The following is a 22,450-nucleotide window of genomic DNA, read 5'->3' on the forward strand; positions in this document are numbered from 1 at the left end:
GAAACTGTGGCAACACCAGATCTTTAACCCACTGTGCCAGGTCGGGGATCGAACCCACATCCCAGCACTCCCAAGATGCAGCCAATCCCATTGTACCACAGTGGGAACTCCAGAACTGTCTTGGTGTAGATTTTGGCCTTAATTGTCAGAGAATATAAAAGTGTCAGAAACCTTGGGAGAAGGTGACTATACATTCTTTAAATTCAGTATAAGAAAGGAAGTAATTGCTAAGTACATCCAAATGTATTACATACTCTTGAAAAGCCATTTAAATATTTTCTGATAGTTATTATCATAAGACTAGGGATTTTCTAGATGAGAATATAAATCCTAGAAAAAGTAGAACAAATATATGAAATTCGAACTATAATCATATATGTTACCAATGAGAAAGAAAAGCCATTTAAAGAAATCTAAATGGCCAAACAGATGAACCCAAATTTAAAAATAATATTTATAACAGCAGCATATAACCAGCATATAACCCGTTGTGGCTCAGTGGTTAACGAATCTGACTAGGAACCGTGAGGTTGAGGGTTCGATCCCTGACCTTGCTCAGTGGGTTAACGATCCGGCATTGCCGTGAGCTGTGGTGTAGGTTGCAGATTCAGCTCGGATCCCAAGTTGCTGTGGCTGTGGCGTAGGCTACAGCTCTGATTTGACCCCTATCCTGGGAATCTCCAATGCCGCCAGTGTGGTCCTAGAAAAAGACAAAACACACACACACACAAAAGAATAAATATAAGTTAGAAAAATAGGAGCAGGAGTTCCTGTCATGGTGCAGCAGAAAGGAATCCGACTAGGAACCTTGAGGTTGTGGGTTCTATCTCTGGCCTCACTCAGTGGGTAAAAGATCTGGTGTTGCTGTGAGCTGTGGTATAGGTCACAGATGTGGCTCGGATCCCGTGTTGCTGTGGCTGTGGTGTAGGCCAGCAGCTGTATCTCCGATTAGACCCCTAGCCTGGGAACCTCCTTATGCCTTGCTTGCAGCCCTAAAAAGCAAAAACAAAAAAAAAAAAAAAAAAGAAAGAAAAGAAGAGAAAATTAGGACCAATAAATTGAATATACTTAATATCACTTGCACTGAGTTATTTTTCTAAAGTTTTAAAACTCATATATAACACATGACAATGTTAATTATATTTATCATGTTGTATCCCCCCTCTTTTTAAGATGTATGTAGAATATGAGAGTTCCCACTGTGGCACAATAGGAGTGGCAGCATCTTGTGAGCACTGGGATGAGGGTTTGATCCTTGGCTCTGCACAGTGGGTTAATAGGATCTGGTGTTGCTGCAGCTGTGGCTTAGGTCTCAACTGCAGCTTGGATCTGATCCCTGGCCCAGGAGCTCCATGTGCTGCTGGGCAGCCAAAGTTGAAGGGAAAGAAAAAAAAAAGTGTGTAGAATATGGACAGATAGAACCAGAATTGGGGATAGACGGTATAGTATTCATAGATGACAGAAAGAAAATGGAACTTTTCAGTTACTGTTTTGCTTCCCCTTTCTCTTCCATTAAGAATGATTTTAAAACTGGAAAGATAAGAACAAGTCTAGATAAGAAGGAATTGATGACTAATATGGATTAGGAAATAATGAGAGAAAACCTAATGACCATAAATGCGTTTGTCTTGAAGTTTTAGACATTATTTCCATGGTACTGAAGGAACTCGCAGATATAGTGTCAGAGATATTGTGGGTCATCTATGAGAAATTATGCAGAACAGGTTACCAGGAAATTGTGAGAAACGCGAATGTCTTAATTTTTCCATTTATGGAAAGGGCAGGTTATGGAAACAACTGCCCAGTAAGCTTGACATTGATTCTTAGCAAATTCTAGTATGGTTTATTGGGAAATGGTTTAAGAAAATATAAGAGTGATTTATACTAATCAGTATGAATCAAAATGGTTCACAAAGAATATATCATTATAAACCATTTCCTTTCCAGTTTTTTTGTTTTTTTATTTTTTTGTTTTTTTGTTTTGTTTTGTTTTGTTTTGTTTTTTGGTTTTTTGCCTTTTCAGGGCGGGACTCTTGGCATATGGAGGTTCTCAGGCTAGGGGTCTAATCGGAGTGGTAGCTGCCGACCTGTACCACAGCCACAGCAATGCCACATCCGAGCTGTCTGCAACCTACACCACAGCTCACGGCAACACCAGATCCTTAACCCACTGAGTGAGGCCAGGGATCGAACCTGCCACCTCATGGTTCCTAGTTGGATTCATTAACCACTGAGCCACGATGGGAACTCCCACAAGAATTTATTGAATTATCATTCGATAAGCTAATGTCTCTTGTTCTCAAGACAATATTTAACAAGATTACATTTGAGATCTTTGTGAATAAAGATGTGACATACTGCCGAAATAGGGTATAGTTGCTGAATAGCCACATCCTGAAAGTATTGATTAATTTACTTGGTGTGGCCTAAATGGAGGTTTTACTGGTAGTATGCTGAATTTTACTCTTTCCTGATAAGCATTTTTAATGAAAATACTAAAGAAAGATATTGAAGTCATGATTACCAGACTTTTTGAAAATATCTTCCATCTAATGGGTAGATTAAAAAAACTAAGATTTGGAATGGTCTGAACAAGCCAGAGCCTCGACAAAAATTAGCAAGATAAAAGTCTAGGAGTTCCCGTCGTGGCGCAGTGGTTAATGAATCCGACTAGGAACCATGAGGTTGCGGGTTTGGTCCCTGCCCTTGCTCAGTGGGTTAATGATCCACGTTGCCGTGAGCTGTGGTGTAGGTTGCAGATGCTGCTCGGATCCCGCATTGCTGTGGCTCTGGCATAGGCCGGTGGCTACAGCTCTGATTCAACCCCTAGCCTGGGAATCTCCATATGCCGCGGGAGCGGCCCAAGAAACAGCAACAACAACAACAACAACAAAAGACAAAAAAGACAAAAAGACAAAAAAAAAAAAAAAAAAAGATGAAAGTCTGAAAGTGTACATCTTAAATCTCTAAGTATTGGTTGCACATTAAGGAAATTCAGTGTGGAAAGGATCTGAAATTACCAGATCACCACAAACGTAATAAGAGCTTGCAATTCTTATTCTGTCTGAAAAACAATTTAAAAAATCCCAGTGGCATAGACTTTGGTGATGTTAATAGACTGCGTGTCTAGATGACTGGGTATGGCGTTCCTGTTCTGTGTTGGCCACTCTGCATTTGGAGTTCAGTTTTGATGTTATCACGTTTTATGAGGAGTTTGAAAAACTAGAGTTTCTAAAAAATAGTAATTAGATATAGTAGATCTCTTAGAAACTAAATAATACAAGAAATTTATGACAGAATTGGTCATTGGTATTATCAAAAGAGAGAAATAATTGTAGTGTTTACAAATATGAAAAGGCTTTTTTTCTAGAAGAGGAAGCTGCTTAGTTTGGTATCGCTCTAGGACAGGGGTTACAAAATTTAGTCCAGGCTCACTGACTTTTTATAAATAAAATTTTATTGGAACACAGCCATGCCCATTCTTTTATGTATGGCTGCTTTTGCTTCAGAAGCAGAGTGGGGCATATGACAGAGACCGTATGGCCTGCAAAACCTTGGAAGGTGCTTGCCAACTCTTGCTCTAGCAGATACCAGAACTTTTTGGTACAAGTTGTAGGAAGCTTACTGTAGAACAGTCCACCAGATTTTTTGTTTATTCTTATTTATTTATTTATTTTTCTTTTAAGAGCCACACCTGAGGCATATGGAAGTTCTCAGGGGAGGGGGTCGAATTGGGCCTGGGCCACAGCCACAGCAATGAGGGATCTGAGCTGCGTCTGTGACCTACACTGCAACTCATGGCAATGCCAGATCTAGGCCAGGGATGAAACCTGCATCTTCATGGATACTAGTCGGGTTCATTACCACTGAGCCACAACAGGAACTCCCCAAACTAGAACAGCTTTTTTTTTTTTTTAAGCTGCGACTGCAGCATGTGGAAGTTCCTGGGGCAGGGATTGAACCTGCTCCAAATTGCAACCTGTGGTGCCACAGCAAAGCCAAATCCTTAACCTGCTGTGCCTTATGGGAACTTCCTTGTTTTTTAAATAGAGCTGTCGATCCTGGAATGGACTTTTGTGTAAGATATTGGACCCTTTGTCTTCTGCTGGAGCTTTTTCAGGGTGAGACATTGGAGTAGATTATTGATCACCTCAAGACTAATGCTGTTGGAGTTCCCTTTCGGCTCAGTGGGTTAAGGATCTGACATTGTTTCTCCTGTGGCTTGGGTTACTTCTGTGGCAAGGGTTCAATCCCTGGCTCAGGAACTTATGCATGCTGTGGGCATGGCCAAAAGAGACTAATGCTGGAAAAAAATCATTCAGTGCACATAATATTAAGTAATTATTGTTCTTATGGATGACATATATGTTCACCCTTGGTTATATGCCACTCCGCTGTCCTTTGTGACTATTATTAATTGTCTAATGTTCATTAATGATATTGCGGTATGTAAAGAGAAGGTCCTTATTTTCATAGGATGCATGCTGAAATATTTTGGGGGTGAATTGACATTATATTTGCAAGTTATTTGCAGATAGTTTGGGAAAAAATAAGTACATACATATACATAAATACAATAAAAACAAATTGTAAAATTGATTGATTTCTCATTTTATCAAAAACCATTTTGAGGTACTATTAAATAATTTGTAATTTTAATCACTTTCAGTTAATTTTTCTAAACAGTTTTATAAAATTGTAAAAAAAATTATACACTATAGAGCAGAGTAGATGATATTGGCTTTACGAACAGAGGAGGGTTAAGATAAGTAGGGAGGAATGAAAAAGGACTTCTTGAATTAAATTGAAGAGTGTAATTCAGAAAAAAATATTTCCTCCTTTGCTAAATGCTGATCATGATCATAGATGCTTAAAAAAAAAGAAAAAGAAAGACTTGAAAAATAGAAGTAAAACCTTTTAAAATAATTTTCAAGTCTATATGAAATCTTAACCATGTTCAAGAAACGGTATCTCATTTTATATCTCATTTAAACATACAGGTTTCCCTATTTGGATCCACCTAATGAGAGACTTATTTTGGAAGCTCTTAAACAACTTTACCAGTGTGATGCTATTGACAGGTAAAAAAAATCAAGCATAATAGGTGTTAGTATCTTTTGAAAACAGGGTTCTTGATACTTTCCTTTATCAGAAAGTGATTCGTTTGAATTAACTCGATTGCTTTACCTGAAATCAGAATTTATCCTCAGTCTTTCTTCACCACAATTCTGAGATTGTACCATAAAACTAATTTTGTTTAATGTTAGTATCATTTAACAAGTAATTTCTGAGTACCATTTCAGTGCCAGGCATTGTGCTGGGTACACCAAAATGATAAGAGAGCCAGAGTCCTTGTTCTTATGATTGCGTGATGGGAAAAGATTTGGTAATTATCATTGTCTCATTTCTCTAAGGACATCTTCCATGCTTCTGTGTCTTTTATTATACTATTTTATCCTGCCTCGTTGTTTGGTTTTTTGGATATATATAGGCCCTTGACAACAAGAAATTTATCATCTTTATATTTCTCTTATCAGCAAGCACAGTGTATCATTTCTTATACTGAATTGAATTTCTGGAGGTGATTTAAAATAATCTAAATTATATCTGACTTATTCTGAATGATGAACATTTCATTTTTACTCTCCTAAGGTAGGAAGACTTAAGAACTTTTTCTTTCTATTAAGGAGTGGCCATGTGACCAGATTGGGTTTGTCTATGGTAGAGTTTCCTCTCCCTCCACATCTGACATGTGCAGTAATAAAGGCTGCTTCTCTGGACTGTGAAGATCTATTACTTCCAATAGCAGCAATGTTGTCTGTGGAAAATGTCTTCATTAGACCTGGTAAGAGGTTTATTGATGAGGTTTTTTTAATTAATAGATTTTTATTTTTAGAGCAGTTTTAGATTTATAGAAAAATTGAGGGAAAGTGCAAACACACACAATTTTCCTTCTTATTAATATCTTTCCTGAGTGTGGTACCTCTGTTACAATCGATGGCCAGTATTGATACTTTATTATTAAATAAGGGATCACTGTGTTGTAAATTCTTGGGGTTTCACAAATCTATAATGACATATATTCACCATCAGTGTATAGTGCAGAATAATTTCACTGTCCTAAACATTTCCTCTGCTCCACTTACATTCCTACATCCCTTTGCCCAAACCCTTAGCAACCACTGATCTTTTTACTGTCTCCCTAGTTTTGCCTTTTTCCAGAATGCTATATATTGGAATCATACAATTTGTAGCCTTTTCAGATTGACTTCCTTAACTTAGAAGTGTGCATTTAAGGTTCCTCCATGCCATTTTGTGGCGTGATAGCTCATTTCTTTCTATTGCTGAATAATTTTCCATTGTGTGGAATTTGTTTATCCATTCACCTATTGAAGGACATCTTGATTGCTTTCAAGTTTGGACAGTTGTGGGTAAAGATACTCTACACATTTGTGTGCAGGTTTTTGTGTGAACATTGATTTTCAACTCACTGTTAACTGTGTGATAAGAGTATGTCTAGATATGTAAGAAACTACCAAACTGTCTTCCAAAGTGTCTGCACCATTTTGCATTCCCACCAGCAATGGGAAGTAACTTTCTGAGATTCCTGTTGCTCCACATCCTCATCAGCTTTTGGTGTTGTCCGTGTTTTGGATTTTGGCCATTCTAATAGGTATGTGGTGATTTTTCATTGTTTTAAATTTGCAAATCCCTGATGACATATGATGTTTATGACCATCTTTTCATATACTCATTGCCATTTATATGTCTCCTTTGGTGAGATATCTGTTCCAGTCTTTTTAAAATCTGGTTGTTTGTTTTCTTATCATTGAGTTCATGTATGTTTTGGGCAAGAGTTCTTTATCAGATGTCCTTTGCAAATGTTTTCTCTCAGTCTGACTTATTTTCTCATTCTCTTGACATTGTCTTTCACAGAGCAAAAGTTTTTAATTTTAATGAAGTCCACCTTATCCGTTATTCCTTTCATGGATCATGCCTTGGTGACTTCTGAAAAGTTATCACCATACCCAGGTTCATCTAGATTTTCTCCTATGTCATTTTCTAGGAGTTGATGTCCTTTTTTTCTAGCCCCATGTGTTCAAGATTCCTTTTCCCATTGTAATTCCTTTGCTCCTTTGTCAGAGATCATTTGACTAAATTTGTGTGGGTCTATTTCTGGGCCCTGTATTCTATACCATCAGTCTGTTTTTTCTTCTGTCAGTACCACACTGTCTTAATGATTGAAGCTTTATAGTAACTCTTAAACCTGGATAGGGTCATTTCTCCAGCTTTGTTCTTCTCCTTCAACATTGTTTTGATTATTCTGGGTCCTTTCTCTTTCTCTATAAACTTCAAAACCAGTTTGTTGATAATCACAAAATAACTTTCTGAGGAGTTCCCATTGTGGCTCAGCAGTTAATGAGCCCAACTAGCATCCATGTGGATACAGTTTCGATCCCTGGCCTCTCTTAGTGGGTTAAGGATCCTGGTGTTGCCATGAACTGTGGTGTAGGTCGCAGACATGGCTCAGACCATGCGTTGCTGTTGCTGTAGCATAGGCTGGCAGCTACAGCTCCAAATCGATCCCTAGCCTGGCAACCTCCATGTGCTGTGGCCCTAAAGAGACAAAAAATATTAAAAAAAAAAAAAAAGAAAAAAGATTCTGAGACTTTAATTGATACTATGTTGAATCTATAGATCAAACTGGAAAGAATTGACATCAGTGTTGTCTTCCTATTTGTGTATATGGAATATCAGTTTATTTAGATCTCCAACAATTCACTGAACATTTTTTAAAATTATTGAACATTTTTTGATTACCATATTTTTAGTTATATGGGGCATGAAACTAAAGGTGAATAATTTTTAAAATTTTGCTACTCTTTTTTTTTTTTCTTTCTAGCGCCATACCTGCAGCATATGGAAGTTCCCAGGCTAGGGATCGAATCGGAGTTGTAGCTGTCAGCCTATGCCACATCCACAGCAATACCAGATCTGAGCCACATCTGGAACCTATGCTGCAACTTAAGTCAACACCAGATCCTTAACCCACTAAGCAAAGCCAGGGATCGAACCTCCATCCTCATGGGTATTCCACCAGGTTCTTAACCCACTGAGCCACAATGGGAACTCCCATTTTGTTACTCTTTAACTTAGTTTTTTGAAATAGGGAGTATATAATGTTTCTGGCTGAGTGTTAATTTCCTTTCACTTTAAAGGAGGATAATATGGTGAACTTTGCCCTGTTATAGTACATTAGTAATGTATTAACCTTTTTCCCCCCTACAATCAAAAGAAATGGTAGGTCAGCCCTTGTACCCTTCGAGAATTGTTTTGAGGTTTCCATGTCTTTAGACCTCTGCTTCTTTCCTTTCTTGGTGTGTCAGTATGGGACACAACTTAGTTCATCACATATCAACTTTGTTTTCTTCTAATTGGTGGGGGGTGGGATGGCACAGTTTTTTTTTCAAGGATCTTCTGAGTAGATGATGTATCTTGCTTGTAGCCAAGACTAACAATAGTATCCTATCTCACTGGCCATATCCCTTTATAGCTGCGAGTGTTGGGTCCAGATTGGTTTATTATTGCAATAATTATAACGGAGGATATGTTTTTCTATAAAAATACTCTGTAGTTTAATCAGTGTGCTGCCTATCCCAAATAGATTGCAATGTAGGAGTTCCTATTGTGGCCCTGTGGGTTAAGAATCCAGCTAATATCCATGAGGATACAGGTTCCATCCCTGTCCTTGTTCAGTAAGTTAAGGATCCGGCTTTACCACAAGCTGTGGTGTAGTTCGAAGATGCGGCTCAGATCTAGTGTTACTGTGGCTGTGGTGTAGGGCTACAGCTGCAGCTCTGATTCAACCCCTAGTCCAAGAACTTCCATATGCAACAGGTGCAACCCTAAAAAGAAAAAAAAAAAAAGATTGCAGTATATTTTGTGTCAGAATTTTGACTTAGTGATACCCCTAATTGCAGTGTTTTTTTCCTAGTAAGATACTACTATGTGCAGTAAATAAGTGGCTCTGATCTGGCATTGCTATGATGCATAGGCTGGCAGCTGCAGCTCTGATTTGACCCTGGGAACCTCCATATGCCATGGGTGCTGCCCTAAAAAGACCCAAAAAAGAATTGCTAAGCTATCCATTGTGAAAGGTAGCCCTATATAACTAGAGTTCAATATTTGCTTACAGGAGCTCCCTGGTGACTCAGTGGGTTGAGGATCCAGCATTGTTATTGTGGCTTAGGTTCTGTCCCTGGCCCAGGAACTTCTGTGTGCAGTGGGTGCAGCCAAAAAAAAAATTTTTTGCATGTAGTGAAAAGTATAAATCATAAGTGAATCAGTGAATTTTGTGAAATATTCAGGATCAGAGCCACATCTATGACCTACACCACAGCCCATGGCAACATCGTATCTTAACCTACTGAGCCAGGCCAGGGATCAAACCCACATCTTCATGGATACTAGTCAAGTTCTTAACCCAGTGAGCCACAATGGGAACTCCTGAGGTTTGAAAGATTTTTTTTTTTTTTTTTTTTTTGCCATTTCTTGGGCCGCTCCCGTGGCATATGGAGGTTCCCAGGCTAGGGGTCTAATCGGAGCTGTAGCCGCCTGCCTACACCAGAGCCACAGCAACACCAGATCCAAGCCGTATCTGCGACCTACACCACAGGTCACAGCAATGCCGGATCTTTAACCCACTGAGCAAGGGCAGGGATCGAACCCGCAACCTCATGGTTCCTAGTTGGATTCGTTAACCACTGCGCCACAACTGGAACTCCTTTTTTTTTTTTTTTTTGAAAGATCTTTAATCCATTTTGAGTTTATTTTTATATAGGGTTTGAGAAAATGTTCTCATTTCATTTTTGATATTCTTTTTCATACATTCTCAATGTATGTAGCTGTCTACTTTTCCCAGCACCATTTATTGAAGAAACTGCGTTTTCTCTATTGTATATTCTAGCCTCTTTTGTTGTAGATTAATTGATCATAAGTTTATTTCTGGGCGCTCTGTTCTCTTCCATTGATCTATGTGTCTGTTTTTGTGCCAGTACCGTGCTGTTTTGATTACTTTGTAGTATACTCTAAAGTCAGGGAGTGTGATACCTCAAGCTTAGTTATTTTTTTCTCGAGATTGCTTTGGCAGTTCAGGGTCTTTTGTGGTTCTGTATAAATTTTAGGACAATTTGTTCCAGATCTGTCCAGAAAATATCAAAGGTATTTTGATGGGGAGTCCATTAAACCCATTGACTGCTTTAAGTAGTGTGGATATTTCAACAATATTAATTCTTCCAACCAAGGAACACAAGATATCTTTCCTTTTTTTTATATCATCTTCCTAAGTATTTTATTCTTTTTGATACAATTTAAAATGTATTACTTTCTTACTTTCTCTTTCTGATAGTTCATTATTAGTGTGTAGAAAAGCAATAGATTTCTAAATATTAATCTTTTATCCTGCAACTTCACTGAATTCATCTATTCTAATAATTTTTTGGTGGCTACTTTAAGGTTTTCTATGTATAGTATCATGTAATCTGCAAATAGTGACAGTTTTACTTCTTTTACAATTTGAATGCCTTTTATTTCCTTTTCTTGCGTGACTGCTGGGTTCAGACTTCCAATACTATGTTAAATAGAAGTGGCTAGAGTGGGTATCCTTTTCTATTTCCTGATTTTAGAGGAGAGGCTTTCAGCTTTTTGCCACTGAGTATGATGTTAGCTCTGGGTTTGTCATAAATGAGACCAAACATTTCACATATCAGAGAAACTTGCAACAACCAGAGTTGTCCTGATATTCTGGAAGACTATGCAGATGCCCAAGTTTGTACCTTCTGAGAAGCAAAAGGAGGGGGAACATCTGAGCCTCTGGTCTTTGGCTGAACCTAACACAAACTCATAAACTTCCTGAACTGTGGAAATAGTCTCCAAATCTCACAACATAGATCCAGCAGTAAAGAGTACAAACATTAGTGGTTTAAGGGGCTTAGGAACAACCTCTGACCAGTCAGTGCTAACTGCTGAAGTTAAAATGTACAATAAGCAGGGGGAAGTGTGATGGACTGGGAGCTTGGGGTTTGTAGCTGCAAACTATTACATTTAGAATGGATGAGCAGGAGTTCCTGTTGTGGCTCAGCAGATAACGAACCTGACTAGTATCCATGAGGATGTAGGTTTGGTCCCTGGCCTCGCTGTGGGGGTACGGGGTGGGGGGGTTACCTCATTGCCGTGAGCTCTGGTGTGGGTGGCAGATGTGGCTCAAATCCCATATTGCTGCAGCTATGGTTTAGACTGGCAGCTGCAGCTCTGATTCGACCCCTGGCCTAGGAACTTCCATATGCTGTGGGTGCGGCCCTAAAGAGACTAAAAAACAAAAACAAAATTTCAAAAGTTTGGCTGGTCTGCCTTAATTTTTGCTGGAGTGTCTGTATAGGTATTTACACCAAGCTGTTAGTCTCCACGGAGTACCAACTGATTAATCTTAGTTTTAGACAGTGCCCTGGGGCATAAATTGCTCCATAGTTTGATCTCCATAGTTAGGCACCTTGGCAGCGACATTCCTCGACATCACCCAGGTCTGATTCCCTGAGGCAACAATTGCTACCAGTTTATTATTCATACTTAGAGAGATTCTCTTGCTTTATATACATGTATGACCTAGGCTTAATTTTTAAACTGGGATCGTCAAGAACTTCAACCACTACAAAATGCAGCTTCAGTTTTTGAGCATGTGACTTACTGAGGTATCGTTCCACCCCAAAATATATATTGGCTGTCCAAGTGCATATGTAGTCTTTATATAAGCAGTCCTTTTGGACATGGGTCTTAGTCATTGTAGATTACCTAATTTAGTTTATTATACGCTTATTGGTAAAAAACTGGCTCATATCTTCAGATCTAACATTGAATAAAGGTTTTAAACATCAAAATGATGATACTGTTGACATATTTAGTAATCTCTCTTTTGCTATAGTAAACTGGCTACTCAATGTCCGCTAGTATAGATAATTGCTTTGAAAGTCAGACAGTAGAGTGAGAGCTCTTAAATGTTAGTAGATGGTAAACAGTGTTGCCTTAAAATGGAACAGATTTAAAATAACATTGTATTGGTTTTGTTTTATTTATTTATTTATTTTTTTAATTTTGGTTTTTGGCTGCACCCACAGCATGTGGAAGTTCCCAGGCCAGGGACTGAATCTGAGCTTCAGCTGTGACCTTCGCCACAGCTGTGGCACTGCCAGATCCTTAATCCACTGCACCAAAGCAGGAACTCCAGTTGTAAAAATTTTAATTATTTTAGCAGTAATACTTTTAGAAATAAATGGTACTTTTTGTGTATATGATACCTACAGCCTTGTCCCCCTCCTTCAGCTCTGAGAATGTAGTTATTGAAACCCTTTCTGTGTAATAGTTTGTTTTCTGATTATTCTATGGAAAAGTATGGAATTATCTTCCCAAAGGGAGAAGTTCAGCTGATACAGCCTTGTTTTGCTGCTTCAGCTTCTTATTTATAGTTTTGCTTCAGTAGCATCTACCTATTTGCATGAGGTAAAACTGGTAATAGAATTTCATCTGGGGAAAAATAGTACAGAAAATGACAACTCTACTGGGAAACTAATTAAAGATGGAGAGTCAAACTACTGTTTAGTCAGAGAATAAACTTGCTGAGATTGTAGGAACTGTGTGTGATACGGTTTTTGACTTTCCTCTACAAACCCTGAATTTACTGTGGGACTTCTGTCAGTTTTAATTTTAATTAATTGGGTTATTTTTGAGGGAAGAGTTAAGGAAAAGGAACAAAAATATGTTCTGGAGTTCCTGTCGTGGCGCAGTGGTTAACGAATCTGACTAGGAACCATGAGGTTGCGGGTTTGATCCCTGCCCTTGCTCAGTGGGTTAACGATCCGGCGTTGCCGTGAGCTGTGGTATAGGCTGCAGACGCAGCTCGGATCCTGCGTTGCTGTGGCTCTGGCGTAGGCGGGTGGCTACAGCTCCGATCGGACCCCTAGCCTGGGAACCTCCATATGCCGCGGGAGCGGCCCAAGAAATAGCAAAAAGACAAAAATAAATAAATAAATAAATAAATAAAATCAAAATATATATATATATATGTTCTATGTTTTCCCTTGACTTTGAGAATAATAGGAAGAGAGAGAGACAAAGAAAGTTGTAGCAATGTGAAAAAGCCAGAAAAAGCAGTGTGCTCTCTACAATTTTTGTGGGTTTTTTTTGTTTGTTTGCTTTTGGTTTTGTTTTGTTTTTGTTTTGGCCGCATCTGCAGCATGCAGAAGTTCCCAGGCCGGGGATCAAACCCATGCCACAGCAGTGACAAGGCCAGGTCCTTAACCTGCTGAGCCACCCAGGAACTCCCTCTGCATTTTTTAAAGTGTGAGCTGGGGGGTTCCCATCGTGCCACAGTGGTTAACGAATCCAACTGGGAACCATGAGGTTGCGGGTTTGATCCCTGCCCTTGCTCAGTGGGTTAAGGATCCGGAGTTGCCATGACCTGTGGTGTAGGTTGCAGATGAGGCTCAGATCCCGCGTTGCTGTGGCTCTGGCATAGGCTCAGCTACAGCTCCGATTAGACCCCTAGCCTGGGAACCTCCATATGCCGTGGGAGCGGCCCAAGAAATGGCAAAAAGACAAAAAAAATTAAAAAATAATAAAGTGTGAGCAGGTAGCTATTCTAAAGAACAGAGATCCAACACTAACCATGCAGAGTTAATCTTCACACAATATAAACTGAGTTTAAAATTGGTAATCCACTGAAATTTATTGTAGTTATTCTGACATTTTAATAAGAGACGATAAGCCATCTGTGTATTAGAGCCAAACTGAACATTTCTAGGGTCAGCCGGAGGCAGAGAAGGGAAGAACTGCACCATAATAGGATGCTTCTCTGAGGCTTTATAGCGCAGAGGCAGCTGGAACTCTACATTTGTATAGCAGGTAATACCACAGTACAAGGATGTAGGAGCTTCTGACTGATAGGTAGGCTCAGTGCTGGGAGCCAGGACAGGGTTGATGCTTGAGTCTAGTGTAGTTTGACTTTTGGCATTAGTACCTTCTGGGCAAAGTGTTTGAGTTCATGAAATTAGATATTTTGGCTTAAAAATCAATATCCCTGATTGGTACAAGAGATAGGCATTATATCTTTGCCTTGGCAGGGCCATTTGTATGTCCTGCTCTCCCTTTGCTCTCCCTTTGTCTCTAGTTGCTTCCTTCAGTTGTTACCCAGGTCACATAGTGCAAGCTGTTTAAAACCTAGGATAGAAGACTTTTATATCTTCGTGAATGTTTTGTTTAATCAGATTGCTTTCTTCCTAATAGGAACTGCTGCTTTGCAGATTCACATTGTAGTCTGTGTAAGTGCTGCTCCCTGGAATCAGGCAACATGGTGTCTCTGCTAAATCTGGCTATGGTGCATATACTGAGGAATAGGAATTGTGGTTTGATGTTGTACAATGAAGGAAGAAGCCGAGGAAATTTTAGGAAAAAAAAAAAAAGGTGGGGGCTCTGAAAGATGAGCCTGGGTAAAGTGCTGGGGAACTTGGGCCGTGAGAACACATCATTCTTGAGTGAGATGGGGTCAAAGTCAGTAACAGAGAAATCTCAAAAACCTAAGGTTGAGCAGAAGAAGCCAGATTCATAAAGTGCATTTATATAAAGTTCAGAAACAGGCAAAACCCGTCAGTGGGGTTAGAAATCTGCATATGTTTACCCTTGTGGAGGGGAACAGACAGAGCAAAAAGAAGGCTCTGGGATGTTCTCAATCTGAGTTCTCAATCTGAGTTCTCAATCTGAGTTCTCAATCTGAGTTCTGGGATGTTCTCAATCTGAGTGTTGGGCCATTGGTATGTTATGTGTGTGAACATTCATTGAGCTGTTCATTATGATCTGTGTAGTTTTCTATATGCATGATATACTTCAGGATAAAGTTAAAAAAGGGCAAGTCTGCATATATGATCACCCTAATTGACCATAACAAGGAATTGGATAAATAGATGCTGGTTAAATTATGTATGTTCCTTATACCCTTGAGAAATACAATGAAGGTATGTTTGAGAATGAAAAATTCTGTGTGTACTTACATGAAGTTATTATTAAATAAATGAAATTTCAGGGAGTTCCCATTGCAGCTCAGCGGTAATGTGCCGACTAGTATCCATGAGGATGCAGGTTCAATCCCTGGCCTTGCTCAGCGGGTTAAGGATCTGGTGTTGCCGTGAGCTGTGGTATAGGTTGTAGATGCAGCTCCGATCTGGTGTTGCTATGGCTGTGGTGTAGGCCAGCAGCTGCAGCTCTGATTCATCCCCTAGCCTGGGAACTTCCATGTACTGTGTGTGTGGCCCTAAAAAAAGAAAATAAATAAATAAATAAATAAAGTTTCAGAAGGTATATCCTACTTAAGTAAAAATAAACCACTATACGCAGTGTTTGTTTGTGCATAGAAAACATCTTGAAGGACACATACTAAATAATTAACAGTGGTTAGCCTTGAGGATTGGTTTATGGGTAGTGTGACAAAGTGAGGAAAGCTGAACTTTTATGTAATTTTTTTTTTTTTTTTTTTTACTGAGAGCATGAGTTAGTCTTATAGTAAAAATAAATTCCAAATACTATTTTATTATTTTAATTTTTTGTCTTTTCAGGGCTGCACCTTCTGCATATGGAGGTTCCCAGGCTAGGGGTCTAATTGGAGCTATAGCTACTGGCCTACACCAGAGCCACAGCATCACTAGATCCGAGCCGCGTCTGCAACCTACACCACAGCTCATGGCAACACCGGATCCTTAACCCACTGAATGAGGCCAGGGATGGAACCTGCAACCTCATGATTCCTAGTCAGATTTGTTTCTGCTGCACCACGATGGAAACTGCCCAGATACTAATTTAAAGGTAAATTGATTGGGAGAAGTAATGTTGCTATTCTGGTTAAATCTCCAAAGTGCAGTTAAAGAAAAAAAGGAATTGTGGGAATAGTTAGAGACCCACCTCGAAGAGTTAGTATCTCCCTTATTCCACCTCAGAGGATGAGGCAGTGTTTAATGAGCTTGAATATAGGCACTTGATGTAAAGTAGAAGTAAATTGCTTCTCCAATTGTCATTTTAGTTGATCCAGAGTACCAGAAGGAGGCAGAACAGAGACATCGAGAACTGGCAGCTAAAGCTGGAGGATTTAATGACTTTGCAACCTTAGCTGTCATCTTTGAACAGTGCAAATCAAGGTATGTGAGATAGTTCTTTGGCATGGAAAGTATTGGTTTGCAATTGATGCAGTATATATATATACTGTGTGACTTTAGATGGGTTCAGTGGGGATGATACTGACCTCAAGGTATTTTTGTGAACATTGGTGAGATTTATTTGTGTCAAGTAACTGTGACTTAGTAGTCATTTATTGCATAACAGTTGGTTCTTTTCTCTTCCTAAACCTTTCCTGAAAATGACCTCATAGAATTTTGGTTCTGTAGAAGTAGCTTAGATGAGAAAATGGTTGAGTATTTGTTAATACTTACACATATAAAAAGAAACCCATTTACAAATTATTTTGTAAATCAGCACCTACACTGATTTGTTTTTTAAAATTCCTTAAAATGCTTTTTTATTAATTGGATGGATCTCATAAAAAAGCTGATGATTACTTAATAGACTTCTAGTTTTGTAATGAAAATAAGAATGTTAGGAGTTCCTGTTGTGGCTCAGGGGTAACAAACCTGACTGGTATCTATGAGGATGCAGGTTTGATCCCTGGCCTCAGTCAGTGGGTTAAGGATCCGGCATTGCCGTGAGCTGCGGTGTAGGTCGTAGACACGGCTCAGATCTGGCTGTGGTTTAAGCGGGCAGCTGTAGCTCTAATTCAACCCCTAGCCCGGGAACTTCCATATGCCGAGAGTGTGGCCCTAAAAAAAAAAAGAAGAGAAAAATGAAAATGTTAGACTGTCTTCCACTTACAGCAGATATTTTTGAGATACCAGTATTTTTGTTTTGCAGTGGAGCTCCAGCTTCATGGTGCCAAAAACATTGGATTCATTGGAGGTGCTTATTTTCTGCATTTCGTGTTGAAGCTCAGCTTAGAGAACTAATCAGGAAGCTTAAACAGGTGATTGCTATAATGATTTTTCCTTGAGTAGCATTTTGGCAAGACCCTCTGTCTGAGTACTCTACCCAAAATTGTGTGTATTTTAAGGTGTTCTAGAATGGCTTGTGGGAATAGGCACTGTTCCTAACCCTGTGTGAACACCCAGCTGTGTTATCCCTTATACTTTTGGGAGGTTCTTTTCCTGGCCTTGGGTAATTTCCTCACATAATGCTAATCAGTATGCTGTTGAACTCTTGAGGCCTGTCAGCAAATCTCTGGAGAGTTCTCTATGCAGTTCTTTTTATTTATTTATTTTTTTTATTTTTTTTTATTTTCCCACTGTACAGCAAGGGGGTCAGGTCATCCTTAGATGTATACATTGCAATTACAGTTTTTTCCCCCACCCTTTCTTCTGTTGCGACATGAGTATCTAGACATAGTTCTCTGCAGTTCTCTTCTCTCCTGAACTCTGGCCTAGGAATTCTAGCCATCCTGGTTTTCCTGGATTCTCAGCTCCATCCCTCTTTTTTTGGCCACATCCGTGGCATGTGGAATTTCCCAGGCCAGGGATCGAACCTGCATCACAATTGCCACCTGTGCTGCAGCTGCGGCAACACTGGATCCTTAACCATCTCCACTATAGGGGAACTTCCTCAGCTCTGTCACTTTAACTCAGGTTCCCCTTAGGTTTTTCCTTTCTTGCACCTTGGTCCAGAGTCTCTCCCAAGGTTGACTGTAAGCTGAGGCCATTGTTGGGCTTTACTTCATTTATTTTTCTTCTTTATTTCTCAGAGATCACTGCCCCTTATTGCTTGACATCTGGTGTTTTGGAAATAATAGTTTCATTTGTTTTGTCCATTTTTTGATTTTTTCAAGCAGAGGGGTAAATCTCGTCTTTCTTACTCCATAATGGCCAGTCCTTAGAAATGGGGATTTTTAAAACTAAAAGATTGTTTCAAATAACTGTTCTGTGAGATTTACCACTGTTCATATATTCTTTCTATAGCAAAGTGACTTCCCAAGAGAGACCTTTGAAGGCCCTAAACATGAAGTACTGCGGAGATGTCTTTGTGCAGGTTATTTCAAAAATGTAGCTCGAAGGTAAGCATTAAGAGCTTGAGAGATGGTTAGAGAAATACAACTGTTTTTTTGTTTTTTGCTTTTTTAAAATTTTGTCTTTTTTAGGGCCACATCCATAGCATATGGATGTTCCCAGGCTAGGGGTTGAATCACAGCTGCAGCTGCCAGCCTACACCACAGCCACAGCAACACAGGATCCGAGCCACATCTGTGACTTAAACCACAGTTCACAGCAACACCGGATCCTTAACCCACTGAATGGGTCCAGGGATCAAACCTGCGTCCTCATGGATACTGGTTGGTTCATTACTGCTGAGCCACAATGGGAACTCCAAATACAACTGTTTTTGATGACAATATTGAGCTATTTAATATTAAAGATTGACAGTTTGATTTAAGCTCTGTGATTATGATGACATCTGTTACAATGACCCTTTTCATTAATTGTGTTGATTGGAGTTGCAGGTATTACAGTTTTTAATGTAGTTGGATAGATAGATAGGGTAATAAAAAGAGGTTTTACTATGTATATGTATAATATATGTTTGTACGTGCATAAATACATACATATGTACCTAACTGTGAGATGGACCAGGAGCAATGACAGTATAATAGCAATGAATATACTTTGTGCCCAGATCTTGACTTAGAACAGCCGTCTGCCACATGAAGGACCCAGGGCTCTTTGGAGAAATAAGCCTGGGAAAGTACAAGATGAGCCTGAAACATCTTAATTTTGCCAGCAAGCAAGAAGTGATCAATGAAGGTTGAAGTCATGTCAGAAGTACACAGGAGCCAGCTTGAATAGGTCCCAGCCTATGAAAGATGGGATGTTTTGAGCTTCGCAATAAATAATAATAGTAATGGATTCTAGAACCCACTGAATAAAATGTGAAATCATGGGTCTATAATCCTATAAATTAACAAATGAGTAAATTAGAAATTTAACGACAAATGGAATTATATACCTAGTTGAATACCTCTTCTGTGCTCGTAAAGAGTACTTGTAATTCTTGTTATTTAAAAAGGGAAAAAGTGATTTCTCAGTGAAGAAGCCTGGCAGATGTTACCTAAATCAAGCAATCAAAGAGAATAGCATTAGTAATGAAACAAATCAAAATCATGTTCCTCCTGATAGGATATAATGTAAACACAGCATCACTTCTGTGATATTTGTGGGAAAGATCTGTAATTTGAATACAATCATCCTAAAACAGACAAAATCAAGTTGAGGGACATGCAGTTCCCGTCCGTGGCTCAGCGGAAACGAATCTGACTAGCATCCATGAGGACAAAGGTTCGATCCCTGGCCTCGCTCAGTGAGTTAAGGATCTGGCGTTGCCATGAGCTGATGTGGCTCGGATCCTGAGTTGTTGTGGCTGTGGCAGTGGCCAGTGGCTATAGCTCCAATTGGACCCCTAGCCTGGGAACCTCCATATGCCACTGGTGTGGCCCTAAAAAGACAAAATATATATATATATATATATATATATATATATATATATATATATATATATATATAGAGAGAGAGAGAGAGAGAGAGAGAGAGACATACTACAAAGTAACTAGCCTATAATCTCTAAAGGTATCAAGATCATGAAGGTCAAAGAAAGACAAGGGGGGTATTCCAGAATGAAGGAGACTCAAGGGACCGTGAAAAGTAAAGGCAATACGTGATTCTGAACTGGATCCTTTCGCTGTCAAGGATATTATTAAGACATTTGATCAAACTTCAGGGGGGTCTGCGAATTAGATGTTAATAATGTATCAGGGTTAATTCCCTGTTTTGATGGTTGTATAATGGTTGTAGGAGAATATCCTTGATTGTAGGAAATTCATATTCAAGTATTTGAGGATAATGGGGCATAAGGTTGCAACTTTTAAATGGTTCAAGTAAAAAAGATTTTTGTACTGTCCAATTTTGTACTGTACATACATATACACATATATATATAACGTAGACAAATAATCATAATTCAGTCTGACCTGTGTTATAATAGGAATATACATAAAGTTCCATAAGAAATCAGTTGTGATGATTGAGCCAGGGTATAAACAGTTATGTGGGGGACGCATAGAAGGGGATAAGAATTTGAAGTTAAAAACATGAATTAGAAAAATTATAGAGGAGGTGTTCTAATCATCACATTTTAGAATAGTGAAAATTGTTTATACCTTTAAAAATAGCAATGTAGCATAATACAATGTAAAGAATACTGTATTTAAGTCAGAAGACCTATGTTTGGGACTTGCTTTCACCATGCATTAGTTCTGTGACCTTGAGAAAGCTAGCTGCCTGACTGTCCCCGCCCAGGGACTGAGCCCTGGCCTGAGTTGAATCTGTTTTAATAAAGTAAGCTGGCTCTCTAAACTCATAAGTTGTTTCGAGGCTTTATAATGAAGGCATTTTGGAAATTCTAAAGCACAAATGCAATACTATTAATATTACTACTTACTAACCAGAAATATCTCCGTTTATCTAAAATGACTAAGTTGTAACATTAGTTTTTGTTTGTTTGTTTGTTTGTTTTGTCTTTTTGCTATTTCTTTGGACCGCTCCCACGGCATATGGAGATTCCCAGGCTAGGGGTCAAATCGGAGCTGTAACCACCGGCCTACGCCAGAGCCACAGCAACACAGGATCCAAGCCGTGTCTGCAACCTACACCACAGCTCACGGCAACGTCAGATCGTTAACCCACTGAGCAAGGGCAGGGACCGAACCCGCAACCTCATGGTCCCTAGTCGGATTCGTTAACCACTGCGCCACGACGGGAACTCCTGTAACATTAGTTTTAAGATTAATTGGTAGAGAAATTATAGTGACAGTTGGATAAATATAAACTGCTGCTTATAGTGCTCTTTGTAATAGAACATATGATAAGTTTTCATCGTTTGTGCTCTGCTTATTTCATTGTCCTTTGGTTTTTTGGTTCTTAGATCTGTTGGGAGAACATTTTGCACAATGGATGGGCGTGGAAGCCCAGTTCACATTCATCCTTCCTCAGCAGTAAGTACTTTATTATTATTTCTTTTTTCTTTTTAATGCCTCCCCTGTGGCATAGGAAGGTTCCCAGGCTAGGGGTCGAATCGGAGCTATAGCTGCCAGCCTACACCACAGCCACGGCAACAACAGATTCTTAACCCACTGAACGAGGCCAGGGATCGAACCTGCATTCTCATCGATATTAGTGAGATTGTTTCCACTGAGCCATGATGGGAACTCCTATTATTTCTTTTTGTAAGGTACCTTATTTTTAATAAAAGGAAGACATTTGTAAAGGTGTAGGAATAAGTAATATACAGATGTCTTCTACTTTTCTCTTTGAGGATAGGATGAGCATTTATCTATATTACATAAACATATTGATTGGCCCATGTCTCCTCTTTAAGAATACAGAGATTAATTCAGAAGAATTTGGACTGTTAGTATTTGGTTGGTCTAATGTGGAATAAGGCAGGTTATTGAGGTATCATCCTTAAAAGAATTCTTTTGTGTAGCTTCATGAACAGGAAACCAAACTTGAATGGATCATTTTTCATGAGGTATTAGTTACCACCAAAGTCTACGCAAGAATTGTGTGTCCAATCCGTTATGAATGGGTGAGAGACTTGTTACCCAAGTTGCATGAATTTAATGCACATGATTTGAGCAGTGTGGCCCGACGTGAAGTGAGAGAAGATGCAAGAAGGAGGTGGACAAATAAGGAAAATGTAAAGCATCTGAAGGGTGAGTGAATCACTTGTTCTAGAGCATAAATGTCCAAATTCTCATGTAGTTACAGAAATGCTGTTGCAGAGCTTAGATTCTGGCTCTGTCTGTCTCCTCATAAAAGCAAAGAGTTGTCACGAATCTCAGACTTAAGTTATTTTTTTACTTCCTTTTTTCCTTCTAATTATGTTTTTCCTTAATCCCTTTTTCTAACATTACTAACAACAAAATCTATTGAACTTTTGCCATGTGCTAACAACTTACATTACTCCATTAAATTTTTATAGTAACCCTAAGAAGTAACTACATATCCCTACTTTATAGATGGGGAAATAACAGTGTAATTTTGCTGAGAATTCCAAAGCTAACATTTGGTGAATCTGGATTTTGAATCCAAAGAGTTTGACTCCGTGGCCTCTACTCTTAATCATTATGCCATATTGCTTCCCAGTGGTGCTTTACTGGTTTTATTTTGTTCATAAAATTTTGTAAATTATTGCCTTAGAACACCCTTTTTTTTCCCCCAGGAGATTTTTCCTGAAATGTTAGGTCCTAATTAGAAGGCATAAACAG

At 39.0% G+C, this 22,450-nt stretch overlaps 1 protein-coding gene across 2 annotated transcripts in view; it reads left to right on the plus strand.

Moving 5' to 3' along the window:
• Nucleotides 1–22,450, plus strand: part of DHX40 (DEAH-box helicase 40) — a 46,952-nt gene that overhangs the window by 22,588 nt on the left and 1,914 nt on the right. For both annotated transcript variants that reach the window (XM_005668994.3, XM_003131664.5), the window contains exons 11-17: nucleotides 5,001–5,081; nucleotides 5,688–5,845; nucleotides 16,118–16,232; nucleotides 16,999–17,107; nucleotides 18,093–18,187; nucleotides 21,106–21,175; nucleotides 21,667–21,895. In XM_005668994.3, coding sequence (XP_005669051.1) covers nucleotides 5,001–5,081; nucleotides 5,688–5,845; nucleotides 16,118–16,232; nucleotides 16,999–17,107; nucleotides 18,093–18,187; nucleotides 21,106–21,175; nucleotides 21,667–21,895 — 857 coding nt within the window. The remainder of the gene's footprint in view (nucleotides 1–5,000; nucleotides 5,082–5,687; nucleotides 5,846–16,117; nucleotides 16,233–16,998; nucleotides 17,108–18,092; nucleotides 18,188–21,105; nucleotides 21,176–21,666; nucleotides 21,896–22,450) is intronic.

The sequence above is a fragment of the Sus scrofa genome, chromosome 12 (assembly GCF_000003025.6).
Source record: "Sus scrofa isolate TJ Tabasco breed Duroc chromosome 12, Sscrofa11.1, whole genome shotgun sequence".
Taxonomy (NCBI): domain Eukaryota; kingdom Metazoa; phylum Chordata; class Mammalia; order Artiodactyla; family Suidae; genus Sus; species Sus scrofa.